This window comes from Sparus aurata, chromosome 13 (assembly GCF_900880675.1).
Source record: "Sparus aurata chromosome 13, fSpaAur1.1, whole genome shotgun sequence".
NCBI classification, from domain to species: Eukaryota; Metazoa; Chordata; class Actinopteri; order Spariformes; family Sparidae; genus Sparus; species Sparus aurata.
This window is the reverse complement of record NC_044199.1, coordinates 33,946,233-33,963,679: the sequence shown is the minus strand read 5'-3', so window position 1 is coordinate 33,963,679 and position 17,447 is coordinate 33,946,233. Positions and strand designations below refer to the sequence as shown.

Genomic DNA, 17,447 nt, shown 5'->3' with positions numbered 1-17,447 from the left:
TGGAGAAGTAGAGACAGAAACTCACTTTCTCACAAATTGTCCCAAATACAAAAAAATTTGAGAATAATTATTACCCAAATATAAAGAAAAAATCACAGACTCAGTGATTATTCTCATCATCACTTATTATTTTGTTATACAGAAACACGCGCACACACACACAATTATTTTATTTTTTTATTTTTCTTTAATTTTACTCTATTTATATATGTATATATTTACTTCTGAAGTGTATTTTTGTTCTGTTTAATTGACTCTTTATGCTTTAGCAACATAGTCTCTGCAACATTCATGCAAATAAAGCAAATTTGAATTTGAGACAGAGGAGAGAGAAGCCGCTGCCTCCTCAGAACTCCACCACGCACGTAGATGAGACGTGACAGTGGAGCGACTTGAAGCTTTGTGAGATATAAAGTCATTAACATAACTTCCTTGTGGGGGCAAACAAGTCACCTTCCACTTATTCAACATGCTTAAATATGAGTCATATATCAGAAGAGTGTTCATTTGTGCTTGTTAAGCTAACTGCTTGTTAATGAGGGTTAATGATAATATGACAGCTGTCTGTGTCGACTGTTTATCTGCAACAAATCTTAAACTTCTTTCAGATATTGGGTTTATTGTGACTTTTCTGTTGTAAACATTGTTGTTCTACTAACAGTCACAGTAGTCATTTTTTAGTTTTGTCACATGTTTAGATGTGTAGCCTGTATTTCTAGTTTGCACTTGCTCTCCAATAAATAGCCTAATAATAAACCAGTGTTTGATTGTTTTTTAAGAATTGCAACTGAATTGCATGTCTTCTAAACCTCAGTATTATGATAATGTGAATAAAATCTTGTTGACAATAATTTGTTGACACAAAAGAAATGGCAACTGCATATCACTCACAGCTACACAGGATACACAGCTAATTAGTTAGCTTTCTATTAGTACTTTGTTTATTAATTTTACATGAATTAATCTACATATTGTGTTATTAAGGCCTTAAAAAAAATATATAGTGCCCTTTCCTGACTTTGAGCCCCTGCCCCTCTATAATCATGTGCAAGTCCCTATCTCTTACTGGGATGAACTTGGCTCGACTGTTTTAACAGGTTGACAACTCATCAGAGAGACATTAGTGTACTAAGGGAGTAGCGGCCACACCTGATGTGGACAGGTAAGCAAATAGATTTGAGCTGTTCAATGTAATCGTCACACCATCGCTGATCTGCTTCTGGTCTAACTGGTCTGACTTTTATTTGGGTATATGATCATATGATCTTTCTGTGGTTTGAAAAATAAAACACTCACACAGCTGCGTGTTGGCCTTCTTGAATAGTGTAATTTGAGTCCAGGGAGATTTGCTTAGGGAACACAGTTTCAAACAGAGTGCAGTGAACGCCTCTCCATTGTAGTTAATATACCTCCCTGTTGAGATCAGAGATCACTTCTCTTGTGAGCAGAGACGAGCGAGCAGACAATCAACTAACAGTAAAGACTTTCAATTTTCATCGACTTCATTCCCCATCGGACCATGAAGACACGGAGAAACAGCAGAGGATATATGGAACGTTATTGGGAAGGTCGGCACTTGAAGCTGACAGATTTGAAAGAGGAAGCAAAGGGTTTGAGGAACCAATATCTCCTCAAAGAAAACATTCCTGCGTGGCCCCGACCAGAGTTTCATGTGTCTCATCTGAAACACGACACAAACAGAGATGGATTACGTGGCATCAGGGATGATAGCGGCTTCAAGCGCCCACATGGAGACTCTCTGGTGTGGTGGAGTCTGGCTGTGACGCCTGATGACATCACATCGGCTGAGAGGAGGCTCCTGGAGACGACCTACCCCGACCGGACGGAGGAGCAGGTCCAGATGCAGCAGAGCTTCCTGGGGAAGTTTGCCACCTCCCCGTCCTTCTCCGAGCTCTCCAGGCTGGGCTCGTACCGCTTCACCTTCCCCCTGGAGGAGCTGCTGGAGGCCTACAGCCAGCTGGTAGCAGATTACTTAAAAGAGTATATTGTAAATATGAAAACTCTTTTAAAGTGAAAGAAGGAGAGTCGATGTTGTCTGTTGTTGTTTTCGAGACATTAACAGGGACCTTGATGAATGTATTTGTGAGGACTCTTCCACTAGAATTTCTTTTATTGTTACAGTGTTGCTCCGGCGCTCAGCCCATAATGCGGGTGTACGAGACCGTCCTGCACAAACAGGAAGTGGTTTATGTTATACTGGTCCACAGCCCAGCCAATCAGGAGCTGTTCTCAGATCGTCCTCTGCTGACTGACGACCCAAACTCTGTCTGCTCCTACAAAGATGGCCGCTTCATCTGGAGGCCTGAGGCCATGTGTGAGACACACAGGTGAGAAATACTGTACTTAAGTACTGAAGTACTTGTACATTACTTGGGTATTAACATTTTGTCCAACTTTATGCTGTCATACTTTGTTTTTCACGCAAACATTGTACCGTTTACTCCACTACATCTGTTTGACAGCTTTAGTTACTTTTTACCTTTAAGATTACAATTTCTAATTCTTTATTGGTTCAGAAAATTCTACTTTTTAAGATAAATCAACTTTAAAATGATCTTGGATTAGCTGAGAAATACAGTCACACAGCTGAAGCAGTAAGAACTTGTTACAGGACGTCTCTCAGATCTTTGGGTTCAGTGTTCAGATGTTTTGCATCCAGGTGTTTCACCTGTGAAGGTCTGTGGACGGAAATACTGAATAAACAATGACATCAGATCAAGTTTTTTTATTTTTAGCATCATTTTCTGAACATATTAAACTAGTCACATGGTCTACAGCTGAGAGACTCTGAATTCTCTTCCTTGTGTAACCTGGAGGATGTGATTTCTGGTCGGCTCTCTTCAGCTGCCATAGCTGCAGTAACGGAGCAGTGATCGCTGACATGAGTCAAAGGTTCAGATCTTTTCTTTGTCTCTGTTTCTGTTTTCTGTCAGCTATGAGTTGGTCCTGAGACCTGATGAAAAGCAGATGGAAGCGAGGGAGGTGAAGCCGTCTCGCAAAGAGTTTTATGTTTGGGATCATGTTGCTGTCGCCCTGCATGTGGGCAGACAGGTACCTTTATTTATTTATTATTTATTTCAGTCTAGTTCTCAGTATTTCACTTAAAAGTGATGATTTTGTTTAAAAGTGATGGGGAGGGAATATTTTTTTATTGAAGGAAGTAAAAAACTAAATAAGCTTCAGTTATTAACTTTTTGTTCAATTAGATTTATTTCACTGGTTATCTGTGATAATACAAATACAATTCATTGTCATATGTTTTGTGTTGTATAATGCGTCCGTTGTCTCCGAGCTGAGAGGAGGTGAGAACATGTCGGTTCAGCTCCACTTCCAATGTTACTTTATGCTGTTTACAAGCTTCATTATCAGAAGGCAGGTCAGCTCAGTTTGTGTGTTATGAACATTAAAACAGCCTCTGCTCCTGGAGCTCTGACGAGTGGACGGACTGCTGAACCAAACTCCTTCATCACTGCTCGTCATCTTCTTCTCTGTTTCTGTTTAAGGTGCTGAAGTTTGATCCTGCCTGACTGAGACAGAACCTCAAGTACTGTGAAAAAGCAACACCTTCAATTGTGGATGAATCCAAATTTCAGGACTTCCCACAAGCTGAAGAGTTAGTCAGGGAATTGTGGCCTGACGACTCGTCACCACTGGAGAGAGCTGAGCCGCTAAATAAAGTGAAAAGTGAAAAATGAAATCTGTCGTCTGTCAGCATGAAGATGTACAGAAGCTACAACAATAACAACAACTATAATAATGAAATATGAATATTAGAAATACTAACAGCTGTAAAACAACTATAGTCCAAATATGACCAGTAAAAACAATAATGACAATAATTATAATAATTAATCCAGAACTCATTACTCACCAAAAATATTCAGTTGTGGTTTGTAGATTGCTGTAGTTGTGGTTAGTTTGTCTTTTAGCCCTAAATATCTTTCATGCTATTTCATTTCTGAGGTCACTTCACTATTAACTTGGCTGTTCCTCCTCCAGAGGTGCTGAAGTCACCTCATTAACATCCTAACAGGATAGATTACATGAGAGTAATTATCATGACACCTACAGACAGGGAGGATCGCTTTTTCTTTTCTCCTGTTTTGTTATCGGCCTTTTGTTGCTTCTGTTTTTGGACTCTGGATTCTGTGGGCTTGTTTTATGGCTTCATTTAATAAAGGTAAAGCTTTTTGTTCCTCACCTTCCTGCATGTGTTTCTTCTGTTTGGGTCCTTATTTGTGTGAACATTGTGAATGTTTGTTAAATTGAATTAAAAAGTCAAACATTCACTCGTTGTCTTCATGAGCAGATCATAATATTACATATTAAACATGTTGTGATGTGACAGTTGGCTGAAATGTTTTAATGTGAGGATTTACACAACAAACGTCATGATAAACACATCTTAGAGCTCATTAGAAAAGCTCCATTTTAATCCAACTCACTGTACATAGCAACACCCGGTCAATTAAAGATCATTAATAATTTAAAAAAGAAAATGCTGGTGTTGTGAGAAAGGATAAGAATCTGTTTTCAGAAAAAGGATTTGATCTGATGGTTACAGATGTTAGAAATATTGATATTGAGTCCAGTGTTCCCCAGTTTGATCAGACACAAACTCAAAACACCCATAAACTGCATATTGCAGGATTTGAATTCTCATTGGCTACATGATGGAGTGGGTCTCCGGTCTTCCCGGTCACTCATTGTCTGATGCAGGTCACAGGTCGGGCGTTAGTCGGCCATGGTCCAATCAGGTGTCAATCAATAGTTCAGAGTTCGGCAGCCATCTCAGGTAACTGTTGCAGTTGAGTGGTACTTTGTGGAGTTTTGGGGCAGATAAAAGCTGTGATTTCAGTCTGACGGTGTTTCACCACCATTTGTTCATGAATTACTGTGTTTTGGGCTAAAGCTGCGACTGAAGTGCATCAACTGGACATCTTTGGATTAAGAGAAGACAACTTTTTCAGGAGGTATTTTGATTCACTACTGGAACATCCAGACACTTGATTGGTGAATTAGCTGTCACGGTGCTACTGTGGCAGTCAGGGTTTTTATGTTGTTTTGTGTTTATTCCCCTATCTGCCTTTAACCCCTCCCTTCTCCCTCACCTGCTCTTACCTATGTGTGTCTGTAGGCGTGGGAGACGTATTCACCTTTGACAGCAGGCTTACAGCCCAAGTTACACAAAGTACTGTCCGGCTGACCGTCCTCCTGTCTGGTAATCATTGTGAGACTGTTCAACCATTCATCATCCCCTCACCTCACTCTCCACTAGTCCACAGTCTCCCATGGTTAAAACTGCATTACCCCCATATCGACTGGTCAACTTCTAGACAGACAGACAGATAGATAGATAGATAAATAGATAGATAGATAGATAGATACTTCTTCACCAAAAATAGGAAATTCAAGTGTTTAGTAGCAAACAAAATACAAAACATACATTAGACATACATTAAACATACATTAAACTAAAATCAAAAACCCTAACCTTAATATATATCATTTGAAACGGTAGTGGGCACAGAGCTGCACTCTGGTGACAGTGGCTGAAAGAACAACACGCTGCTGTCCATACTGCACAACACCTTCACCAGGTAGAGGAGTGTGTTCAGTGGCAGACTGCTGTCCCAGTCCAGCTCCACCAACACACTCAAAAACTCTTTCAGCCCTGTGGCCATCAGACTCAAACAGCTCTCAGTAAAGGCAGGGAGGACAATAGATGCTAGACAATGGATCATTTCTACCTCTATTTGTACATCCATTTGCACTGTTTCACTTTCATTTGCACTGTTTCACTTTCATTTGCCTTGTTTACTGCAGCTACTGTTTATTTTATATTCATTTTGTATATTGTATATGTATATAATACTTTATATTTGATCTTTTATTCTATTTTTAATTCTATTCTTAATTATATATGTTATATATTCTAGAATAGTGAGTTGAAGCGTGTACTGCTGCTCTCATTGCCTTCACTCTGCTGCCCCCATACTGTAATCAGTGCCACTGACAATCTCCTTCCACTCCAGCACCTACAGCAATATATTTCTTCACACCCTGACTACCTGCCACAGTCGCTTCATTTGGGTCTAGAGAAAAACCCCACTGTATTAGCAAAACGTCATAAACACTTGTTTCTCATAAAACTCCTGAGAAAAAGTCTTGGTAAAGTTAAAACTGACTTTCTCTGTTTCATATTTGGTGAAACGCAGACTCGATCTTTGGTCGCTGGCTCAGCAGCCCTCTCTTCTGAGTTTGTGAGATGACCCAGACTGAATGAGATGATCAGACACCAAACCATGAGGATCAGAAGATACAGGAAACAGTGAAGTGGATACAGACACAGATGACAGGATACAGAAAGGAATGAGGAACACAGTTAGCATGTAACAAGATCGAAGGGTCAATAATTCAATAAATTTAGAATAATTACTATTAATTATTAGTTTCTATTAACCATCTCTTCCCCGGCCCCAACTCCAATGGTGCCCCATGTGAGGCAACCTTAAACCATCTTTGTTGCTAAATGTACACACAATCATCAAGAATTAACCATTTCAAAGTTTTCAATGTAGTGTAGTACTGTTTAGTTTATCTTTAATTCTGAGGTCACTTACAGCATTACCTTTATAAATTCTGATTTATTTAATTTGAATAATTATTATCAATAATTTTTATATTCTATGACCCACCCTGCCCGTATACTAACAATGGTGCCCCGTGTGAGGCAATCGTAAACCATCATTATAGCACTATTTAAGTACAATAATTTGTAAATTCTGATTAATTTGATTTGACTAATTACTGTCAATAATTATAAGTTTCTAATAACCACACCTGCCCTCCAGCCAATTCCACCTCCCTGCAACGACCTGCAAGTTTAATATTCCTTGAATTATATCATTATGGAGTGAGCTTCAGTTAGCATTGACCATAAATCTGCTTGAGAGAGAAGTAAAGAGAGGAGGAGTAAAGAAGTTGAATCTGTATTTCTACTTTCAACAGTCTGTTTTTACAACACTATCTGAACTTCTACTGGAGGAAAGATTGTGTGGACTTTTGACTCCTCTGCTGAGTCCTTTTGTGCATACATGTGTGGTCGATGATTCTGATTCTGTAACATAAATCTTTGTAAGTCAAACAAGAAAGCTGTGGTTGTTGGCTCTTGGCTGCTGGTGGAGTTTTTGCTCTAGGCAAATACAGATTTAAATTAATTTCATTTGGTTAAATGAAAACAAGTTGCAGTGATGGATGGTAGAATGATGCAAAGTGGGAGTCACAAAAAGATTGGCAGTTCATAGTTTCTTTTCCCTTGTATGGTGTCCTGCTCTGGATTAAGCGCACTTATTGTTTTGCTTCAGTGGCTCATTCAACAAAATTGTTCAAATTTGTAAGTATCATGCATATCAACATTTCTACAATGTGAATAAAATGATGTTTGTGGCGCCAGAACCAGGACAAATCATGTTCTCCTCACTCTTCCTAAACCTGACCAGACTGTAAGCTCAGTGATGTCACAACATGAAATTAAAAAAATGAACCGAAAGAAAAGTTTTCCGATAACTAAAGTTTGTAGTAACTACTTTTTAGTATTATAAGTAAGTTTGAAGAGTAGTTCTATTGCACATGGACTTCACTTGATGATACAACAACACTTTTGGGATTTTCCAATCCAGTTTTTTTTCACTCATTTCTGCACAAGTGATTGAGGCGTGTCAGGAGGAGAGACCTCACCTGAAACTGATCCACATCAGGGCTCCTCCTCCCTATATAACCTGTCTATCAAATCATCTCTCTCTCTCTCTAATTCGCTCTCTCCTTCCCAGCATGCCAGGCTTTTGTTTGGTTATGTTTGGTTAGATTTATTTGCTAAACTGCACTACACTTACAAACACACACACACCAATCAATTTCAGTGGGAGACTCACACAGATAGTGTTGCCAACTCTTTTCCAATGAAAGTAGCTAGCACTAGCTCCAAAAGTCGCTAAAAGTGGCTGGATGACGTCATACGCTAATTTACATATTGATGACGTAATCACGTACCAATTTGCATTTATCCTACTGGTTGTGTCTCAAGCAGTGAGGGGGAGATTATTTTAAGCCATATATACAAAAGGTTTATAGAGAAATCTTTACCAAATTATCACAAACTCACTACAGAGACAAGCATATTTGAAGTAAAAACAGTAAAGGGAGGGAGAAGATCAAACGAACTATGTGCATTTTTACAAGATAGAGGAACATCCTAATCTGGAGAGAAAGAGTGAGAGAGAAGATCTAGACTCAGCATCTTATCACTGGTAAAGTACTAGTGGAACCGCAAAAGACTAAGAAGTCAGAGAATTAACAGCTCAAAACAGAGTAAACGGCAGCTATCCGGTCTCAAATCCTCAGCGCGAGCAGCCGCGGCATCCGCTCCTGCTGCGCCAGCTGGCCCCACACACACACTCACCTGCGCAGCCGTTTGAGAGGACAGAGAGCTGGCGCTGCTGCAGAGGAGCCGTGGACTGCGATGACTCTAAGAAGCATGTGAATTACGATATAATATATTTCTCGCCTTTCCCCTGATGATCTGAATCAGTCGCTAAATTTGTCGCTTGTCGCTTTTTAGAAATAAAGTCGCTAAGAGGGTCTGAAAAGTCGCTAAATCTAGCGAGAAAGTCGCGAAGTTGGCAACACTGCACACGGATAGTTGTCCTGTTGTTTTGTTCTTTGTATGAACCCAGAGCTGACACTTTCATTATTAAACCTGTTGTCATTCCTGAAAATGCATGTATGATTATACAAAAACATCTCTCCCATTGAACCCAAAGTACATTCAAAGCTGTTGTTGAAGTGTGTCTGATATTTTTTTCCAAACAGTCAGAAGCTCTGTAAGTGCTTCTGTCATTGATCCATAGGAATCTGAACACACAGAATTATTAATCGTTTCGCGCCTGAATCTTTTAAATGCAGAAATCAGCCTGCAGATGAGCTGCAACTGCCACCTTTAGCTGTAAAACACAAAGAGTCCACATCATTGTGGTCTTACATGGTCCAAGTTCAAATTAGAAAACAGTATGACTGAAAATGAGGAAATGTCCAGGTCCCTGGCACAAAACTCCATTTTGTGGCTTCTAAATCCCCTGCCTGAGTGTTACGTGGCAACAACTTATCATAGTTCTTTATTTCCTTATTTACACTAACTTTGAGACACCTTTGTTCACATAATTTCCATAGTACCATTTAATCATGAATGTTGTGTTTTGGCTCAGTATTGTACTGAAATGGATAGAAGAGAAGTCATCATTGGTGAGTCGACAGAACTTCATAATCGCTTGATTATTTTGGTGATTGTACCTGTCTGATGTGGTTTTATCTTGAAGTGGGTTCAATGAATAAAATCACAAGAATTTAATCAAGCAAACGAGCTGGACACAAACAGGAACAGGTGCTTGGTGCAATTCTGGTGAAGGATGGATTGTTGTGTCGTCATGTCCTCATTGTGAAATATTTTCGCGTTGGGTTATTCTAAAGAATCAGGATTTGATGACCAACAATCTTGTATCTTTCTCCAGAATCACATGAAGCATCTTTAGATATATAACATGTAACATTCAAAATGTCTAAAAACAGCCAGACTTTTGTTCATGTTTCATTCATTCAGATGATCTGATCTGATGCTCTTTGTGTTGGTCGACATCACAAAGTTTCCACAGACATCACAGGTAGACACTGCTTCCTGACTCTCTGATTATCCACTGATAAAGCAGTGTTGTGTCTGTCAGAGTACATTGTGAGTTTGTTTAGTTTTGGTCCAGTGTTATTTGGGCGATGCACGCCTCTGGGGTGGGGTTTGTCTTTATTTCCCTAAAGAGATCAGAGATCACTCAAAGACAGACGAGACAGAAGGATTATAATGAATTCTAGTCTTTTTAATTTTTTTAAATATTACCTTTAAATAATTCCTCTTCTGACCATGAAGAGACTGTTCAACAGGAGAGGATATGAGGAACGTGTTTTTGAAAGTTTGCACCTGAAGCTGAAGGATTTGAAAATGAAAGCAAAGGGTTTGAAAAGCAAATATCTCTTCAAAGAAAACGTCCCTGCATGTCCGCGACCAGAGTTTTATGTGACTCATCTGAAACACGACACAGACAGAGATGGATTATGTGGCATCTGGAGGGATAACGGCTTCAAGAACCCACATGGAGGCTCTCTGGTGTGGTGGAGTCTGGCTGTGAAGCCTGATGACATCACATCAGCTGAGAAGAGGCTCCTGGAGACGACCTACCCCGACCGGACGCAGGAGCAGGTCCAGATGCAGCAGAGCTTCCTGGGGAAGTTTGCCACCTCCCCGTCCTTCTCCGAGCGCTCCAGACTGGGCTCATACCGCTTCACCTTCCCCCTGGAGGAGCTGCTGGAGGCCTACAGCCAGCAGGTACTGAGGGTCAGATGAACGATACGTTGTGAGCGGTTATTTATTATGCACTCATCAATTTAGAGATTTTTCTTTCAGATAAGTGGAAAGAAAACACGATCAAATATAAATTGATGTGTTTATTTTAGTTCAGATTTCTGCTCCGGATGTTTTTTACCATTTCCTACATTTTTAGTTAGATAACCTCATTGGGATGTTTAAACATAAAATATCAGAAAACTTGTCATGAATAATAATAATAATGTAAGTAATCAACTTCTCTACCTAATTTACAATTTTATGTAGCCTTTATATATGTGTGTATATATATATATATATATATACAGTGTATATATATATATATATAATGAATATAAAATGAACAGTAGCTGCAGTAAACAGTGCAAAATGGTTGACAGTGCAAATGAAAGTGAAACAGTGCAAATAGAGGTAGAAATTGTCCATTGTCTATTATTCAGTCTGTTGGAGCTGGACTGGGACAGCAGTCTGCCACTGAACACACTCCTCTGCCTGGTGACGGTGTTTTGCAGAGGGTGGTGGGTGTTGTCTAGTATGGACAGCAACTTGTCATGAATAATAATAATATAAGTAATCAACTTACAAATTAAACATTGTGAAGTTTTATCTAGTAGTTTAAATCTCTACCTAATTCACAATTTTATGTCCAAAAATGTTGGAATTTTAAAAAATTTTTTATTTTAAATGATAAAATCTCTTAAGCTGCACTTACAAACTGTCCAGTTTTATTCCTCTCTACATTCTGACGGCTTTAACAGAGGACTTTGTTCATCATTCACAGCCTGATTTATACATGTGATTCCTAGAAACACGGAACCATTGATATTTTTCATGGCTGTTGACAATATTATCTGGTTTATGGAGTGATCAGAAGTGATATGACTTCAATACTGCTTGTCAACAACATGAAACAAGAATCTTGAATACATTTGTAGTCACTCCATAGCCCAAACAAACCTAATATCAGAATATAGATCGGAATAACACTGGAAAGCGATGTTGGCTGTGAATAAAACTGGCTGTTGATGTCATACAGTCTTCTTAGAGCTATGAATAATAGATAATCCATTTCTGCCTGCTGCATCATAGCCTTTTTACCCTCAGGGGCAGAAACGACGGGTTGTGAACTTATTTTCAAAATACAGAAATGTGAAATTATTATCGGTATCGGCTGAAAAAAATCCATACCGTGCATCTCTAATTTAAACATAAGTACATTAACAGGAACCTTGGTGAATGTATTTGTGAGGACTCTTCCACTAAAACCTCTTTTATCGTTCCAGTTTTGCTGCGGCGCTCAGCCCGTCATGCGGGTCTTCAAGACCGTCCTGTACAAACAGGAGGTGATGTACGCGGTGCTGGTCCACAGTCCAATTAGTGATGAGCTGTTGTCAGACCGTCCTCTGCTGACTGATGACCCAAACCCTGTCTGCTCCTACAGAGATGGCTGCTTCGTTTGGAAGCCTGAGGCCATGTGTGAGACACACAGGTGAGAACGAGATAATAGAATCAGAAACACATGCGAGGGGAAAATGGTACGTTAGAGCTGCTCCCTCTGGAACAGAAATCTCTCACTATAGAGGTATTTTAATAAGATATAAACAGAGAAGATAACAAGGTAAATCCATGCATTAAAGTAAAATATGTGACAATTATATAAAAAGTATTGTTTGTGTTTGTTAAAGGCCATGAAGTCCATCCTGTTGTTAAGAGAAACGTTTCAGTCTGTTTGGTTCAGTTTGCTTTTCTTTGTCTCTGTCTTGTCTCAGGTGTGAGTTGGTCCTGAGACCTGATGAAAACCAGATGGGAGTGAGGGAGGTGGTGTCTTACCCTCAGTTTTATGTTTGGGATCATGTTGCCATCGCCCTGCATGTGGACAGACAGGTGCCTTCACTGCTCACTCTTCTCTTTACAGACGGTTACACCGCCTTCTAAGTCTTTCTGCAGACTAAGGTTCTGGACATTTATGGTGGCTCTGATCCTTTGAATCAGACACATTTCAGCACTCACTTTGTCTTTTCAGCACTTTAATTTAGGTGCTACGTCTTGAAAGAGTTGCTGTGATAAATACATCTGAACCTCCCGCTGAAAGAGAAGAAGAGCCCCAAATACCCAGTAACAAATAACCTGATGTGAACTTGCTACCAGCTACAGGCATGACATCAGAGCCTCATGGGAAATGTAGTTGTTCTAACAGAAATTTCAGTTTTCATCAAACAAACAACAACAAACAAATTTCCCTGTCTGTGGGACATTTAAGGATTTCTGATTCTGATTCTGATCTTTGTTGAAATGATGGAGAACAAGTGTTTAAATCTGCTTTATTGTCCTAAACTTTACTGTAACATTGTGGTTTCTAGACTCTGTTATTACACTGTTATCTAACAGTGATAATCTGAGTTAGCATGTAGCATGGCTGCTAACAGTCTAGTCTCCCCCTGACCCGACCCTGCAGCTGTTCTGCTCGTCACCATCTTCTCTTTTTCTGTTTCAGGTGCTGAACTTTGATTCTGCCCGACTGAGACAGAACCTCAATTACTGCAGCAGAGCAAAACCTTCAATTATACCTCGTTACAAGTTTGATGACTTCCCAGAAGCTAAAGCGATAGTAATGAAATTATACCCCAACGCTCCATCACCACCGAAAAGAGCTTCACAGCTAAGTCAGAGTTTGTCTTCTGCACATTTCTGATAATTGGAAACAGGAACTCCATGCAGGAGCACGAGAAAGATTAACTCATGTTTAATAGTGTACAGTACTGAGGACGGGCGCATCCTGACATCCCTCCTGGTTGTCATCAAATCATAAGATAACAAGAACATTAAATGCTGATTAGCACAAAGACAAATCACAGATCCGGTGATTAATGGATAGAAGCTGAAGTTGAATCTTAGCTACGTACATTTTTGTGAAACCACATATTTTCTTTATGTTGTAACTTTACGTTTGTTTAGACTGAATTTTATAATTCTCTTTCGTCACACCTGTGTGCTCAAAATACACTTAGGTTAGAATAATTTAAGAAACATCATGGTTCGGATTGAAACACATGTTTTGGTTGCAACAATCACAGATGGAGATGTTCCAACTCCCAGTGGCGGTTCTAGACCAATTTTAATAGGGGGGCCAGGTTGCGGCCGGCTTTTTTGTTAGGGGGCACATACAACCCGGAAAAAAAGATAAATCCCTCATTCAGACAAAACAGTGTTTACAATTTCAGCAATTTTGATTGGGTAGTAAACTGCTGAGACACTTTATTTCTGCCTTTCCCTTCAAAACAAAATCATTGCAAGAAATCTGTCATTGTATTATTGATGCAGACTCCCTGTCAGGGGGGCCACAGGGGGGTCCAGACTCAGAGTTACGGGGGCACTGGCCCCTGTTGGCCCCCCCCCTAGAACTGCCCCTGCTGACTCCGCTTGAGTCGATATTGGTCACCAAGAAAACAGCTGGTGACTCTGACTGCAGTCGATTGTTGGCAGCCGTGTCGACTGTAATAACTCACCTGCTGATGAGACAGGTGGCGAACGATCATATAATGCAAATGTGATAAGACATGTTTGGTACACAACGCTTGCCACATTTACGTGTTCACACAAACATTCATACACCGAAGGCGCCAGCTGCTCATCAGGAGGTTCGGAGTTCAGTATCTTGCTCAAGGACGCTTTGACATGCAGCTGGGAGGAGCCAGGGATCGAACCAGCAACCTTTCGACGACTAGACAGCACACTCTACCTCCTAAGCTACTGTCGCCCCTATACATGTTACATAAGACGTTGGTTGATAACATTATATTCTGAAGACTGAGCTGTAAAATCTACACTTCAGTATCTGTAGTTTGCTAACCTCTGTGACGGTTAATATAAGATGGATGACAACATTAACTCGAACACAAATGGGTTCTGGAGATGTTAGACATTTATAACCATTCATGTTTAAATCTGAGACTGAGTTGAACACAATATTCATCTAAACATTTATTTGTGGCATCTTTTAAATGAAATGTGCCTTTTCTTATTTATTTACCTGTTTGAGTTGAGTAGATTTGGGCACCATCTGTCTTTTTGAATCAGGTCTTTAGAAAAAAGAAAAAAGAAAGATGTTATAAACCTGAGGAGGAGCCACAGAGGAGGACAGGACAGAACAACAAAACCACAGTTTACAAGTCGCACTGACAGAATATCTGAGACAAATTTTAATATATGTAAAGTGTGTGGATCCAGGAGACGGAAATAAGAATGAACAGATTGTTTGTCGTCAGCAGGACAAAGTGAATTTTCAGCTATAAGATCAGAAAACCTGGAGTGTGTTTGTGTCAGACGCTGTGAGTCTGAGAGGACAGCAGCTCACGGAGGCTCCTTCCATCTGAAACAACGTGTTTCCTGGTTCAATATATTTATTCAAGACGATAGAGAGTTACTTTTATTTATTTATTTATTTATTTATTTAGTACAAATACCTCAGGCTTTACCTTCCAGCACCGTAGTCTTCTGAGCTTCCAGCAGTTTGTGTGAGTGATTAAAGACAAATGATCAATAAAAACCCCAAACTGGTTTTCAGTCTATAAGGATGCTGCCACCTGCTGGTCACCGATGGAACCTCAGAGTCATTCTATGTAATAAAGAGATCCAGTTAACATGTTTAACGTCTGCAGTGGTTTTTTGAGCTGATATTTAAAGGAAAGACATAAAATAATGATTCGATAATAAAACAAATCATTTGTTTTATTTCTGTGGTGACTACAAAGTCATTCAGACTAACACTCAATACTTTATTTAAGTACATATTTATGTTTGTGGTTTGAACAATTTATTTCTTGTTTTTTTCTTTTCTTCACTTTCAGGAAACACGTGTTTCCTTTATAACAAGACGCTGACTCGAGTGACATCACATGAGGACATTAATCAGTTTGGCACGTTACTCCATCAACAGTCTGCTGGTATTTATTTCCCAAAATATAAAAGTTGTGGTGTCTGATGCCGTCTGCAATCTGTTGTTTCAAGTTTTCATTTGAAGCGACCTTTTGCTTTTTCCTTTTGACCCTTAAAACCCCAAAGTGCCCCAATTGGATGCAGAACAACCACAGAGCCACTACTGCACTAATTATGAAAGAATACAGTCATATTCTATATCAAATTAAACAGCAGAAGCTGGGCTACAACGTGTAAAAAACATGTTTATATGACCCAAACACTACTCAAATAAACAACTAAACATCAAACTTTGTGAATCACCGACGTGTGGACCCGGTCGCCACATTTCTGGCTCTTATGCTGCTGTACATGATGCAGAACACCCGAGCTGCCCCTCACATGAAAGAGCAGACGTCACAGATTGAAATGACACATAGCACCTGTTGTGTTAGATTAAAAACAATCTGGTCATTTCCAACGGGCTTTAGGACCCGGGGGAAGCATTACAAGCGCTGCGCACAACAGCTTGCATTCCGATTGGCTGCCAATGCTGTCAATCACATTTTCGTGAGTATAGCTTTATTCTATTGGTTCTAAGGAGTGGAACGAGGTGTAGTAAATTGACCAATCGGTGGCGGAGAACGAGCCCTGCACACAGGTACACATCTGCACACTTCAGGGACCCGCCCTCTGCGGTCTCACCAGGTGAGTGTACTCCGGTGCGCCCTGCAGGCCGCGTCGGCCTGTTGTGAAATGGGACGGTCTACCCTTTGCAGCATTTCCTGGTTGCGTCACCAGGTGTTCCCGCCTCTACTCGTACGTCACTATTTCTGCAGCTCAGGTCCGTGAAAGTGACAAGAAGAGTAAAGTTTGACCGTCAGATCTGTTTGAGCTTCAGGAATTCCTGATTTCCTTTTTAACCCTCCTGCTTGTGAAGGAAGAGGAGAAGCGGCTCTGATTTATCTCCGGCTGAGAAGACTGTGGAGAGGTAAACCTGTTATTGAACCCACAGCAATGTTATCAATATTATCATTATTAGCTGGCTAACAGTTTGGGGTTAACATTAACACACAGATACATTACGTTAATGCTGACATATAAAATGCTGATCGCCACATATGGTTTTATTTACATTTTAAAGGCGTTATTCCTATTTAATGTGTTTGGTAGATAGTTTTGTTTGTGGTAATCATTTATTATTATTATAATAATTGAAATTGCCTCTTTCTTAAAACATTCTTAATGACCTGGCAGCCGTGGATGGAGTCAGAACTGCAGACCCAGTTGATGGAGGATGTGGTGGACAGAGGAGACTGGACCCCCAAACACCCTGAGTACCGACCCAGATGATGTCCCACTGACACCATCCAGCCCAGCAGCACTGCAGGGACTCCTGCTCAGCCTGTTACTGTCCATCATCTCTAATTGTTTTAATATTGTTTTCAATAATTGTTTTTGTTAATAGTGAATAATAATCTGTAAATAGTTATTTATGCTGTAATTTTGTAAATAGTTCATAATAAAAGAAAACATTCAATCCCTTGTTGTCCCTGAAAAGTAGCACTTGATGCTGTTTGCTGTTATAAATTGTACTTGAGCTGTAAATACTGAATGGAATAGACAACGTGTAACAATAGAACAATATTTTATTTAATGAATTATATAAAATTAACAATTATGATACAACAAATAATATAAAAAGAACCCATACATTAACTAAATAACAACAGATATAATGCCAGGATTGTCCTCTGGAGCAGAGAAGAGCCTCTCCATCCTCTCTGCAGCCTCGTGTCCTCCTTCATCATCCTCCTCTTCCTCCTCTCTGTTTGCTCCCTAAAACACAATGAAATGTAAAAGACGTTTTGTGTTACGTCAACAGACAAAAGAGATCTAATACAGCAAAAAATATATAATCATCATCGAGAATAATAATATCCCAATTATCGAGGATAATCCTAAACTTAGCTCTTTATTCAATTCTAACGTTTAACTAGACTTTACAGTGTTACGGTCTGAAATAAAGCAGGGATGACCTGATCTGAATCTGTTCATCTTGGTC

At 39.7% G+C, this 17,447-nt stretch overlaps 1 protein-coding gene across 2 annotated transcripts; it reads left to right on the top strand.

The window, feature by feature from the left end:
• Positions 1–1,400: 1,400 nt before the first annotated feature.
• Positions 1,401–3,695, top strand: LOC115594400 (uncharacterized). Of its 2 annotated transcripts, none has more exons than XM_030438462.1 (4): positions 1,401–1,981; positions 2,143–2,348; positions 2,955–3,072; positions 3,525–3,695. In XM_030438462.1, exons 1-4 carry the CDS (start codon positions 1,520–1,522, stop codon positions 3,546–3,548), a joined length of 810 nt encoding a protein of 269 aa, XP_030294322.1. In that variant the 5' UTR covers positions 1,401–1,519; the 3' UTR covers positions 3,549–3,695. The 2 variants fall into 2 exon arrangements, with proteins under 2 accessions (XP_030294322.1, XP_030294321.1); XM_030438461.1 differs by having other exon boundaries at positions 1,401–2,008.
• The last annotated feature ends 13,752 nt before the right edge of the window (positions 3,696–17,447 follow it).

Bases quoted from the DNA above. Each gene is read 5' to 3' on its own strand.
- LOC115594400 (XM_030438461.1), top strand. From the start codon at position 1,520: ATGAAGACACGGAGAAACAGCAGAGGATATATGGAACGTTATTGGGAA. The intron at 2,009-2,142 runs GTAAATATGAAA...TTATTGTTACAG, and splicing joins ATTACTTAAAAGAGTATATT to TGTTGCTCCGGCGCTCAGCC. The intron at 3,073-3,524 runs GTACCTTTATTT...TTTCTGTTTAAG, and splicing joins CCCTGCATGTGGGCAGACAG to GTGCTGAAGTTTGATCCTGC.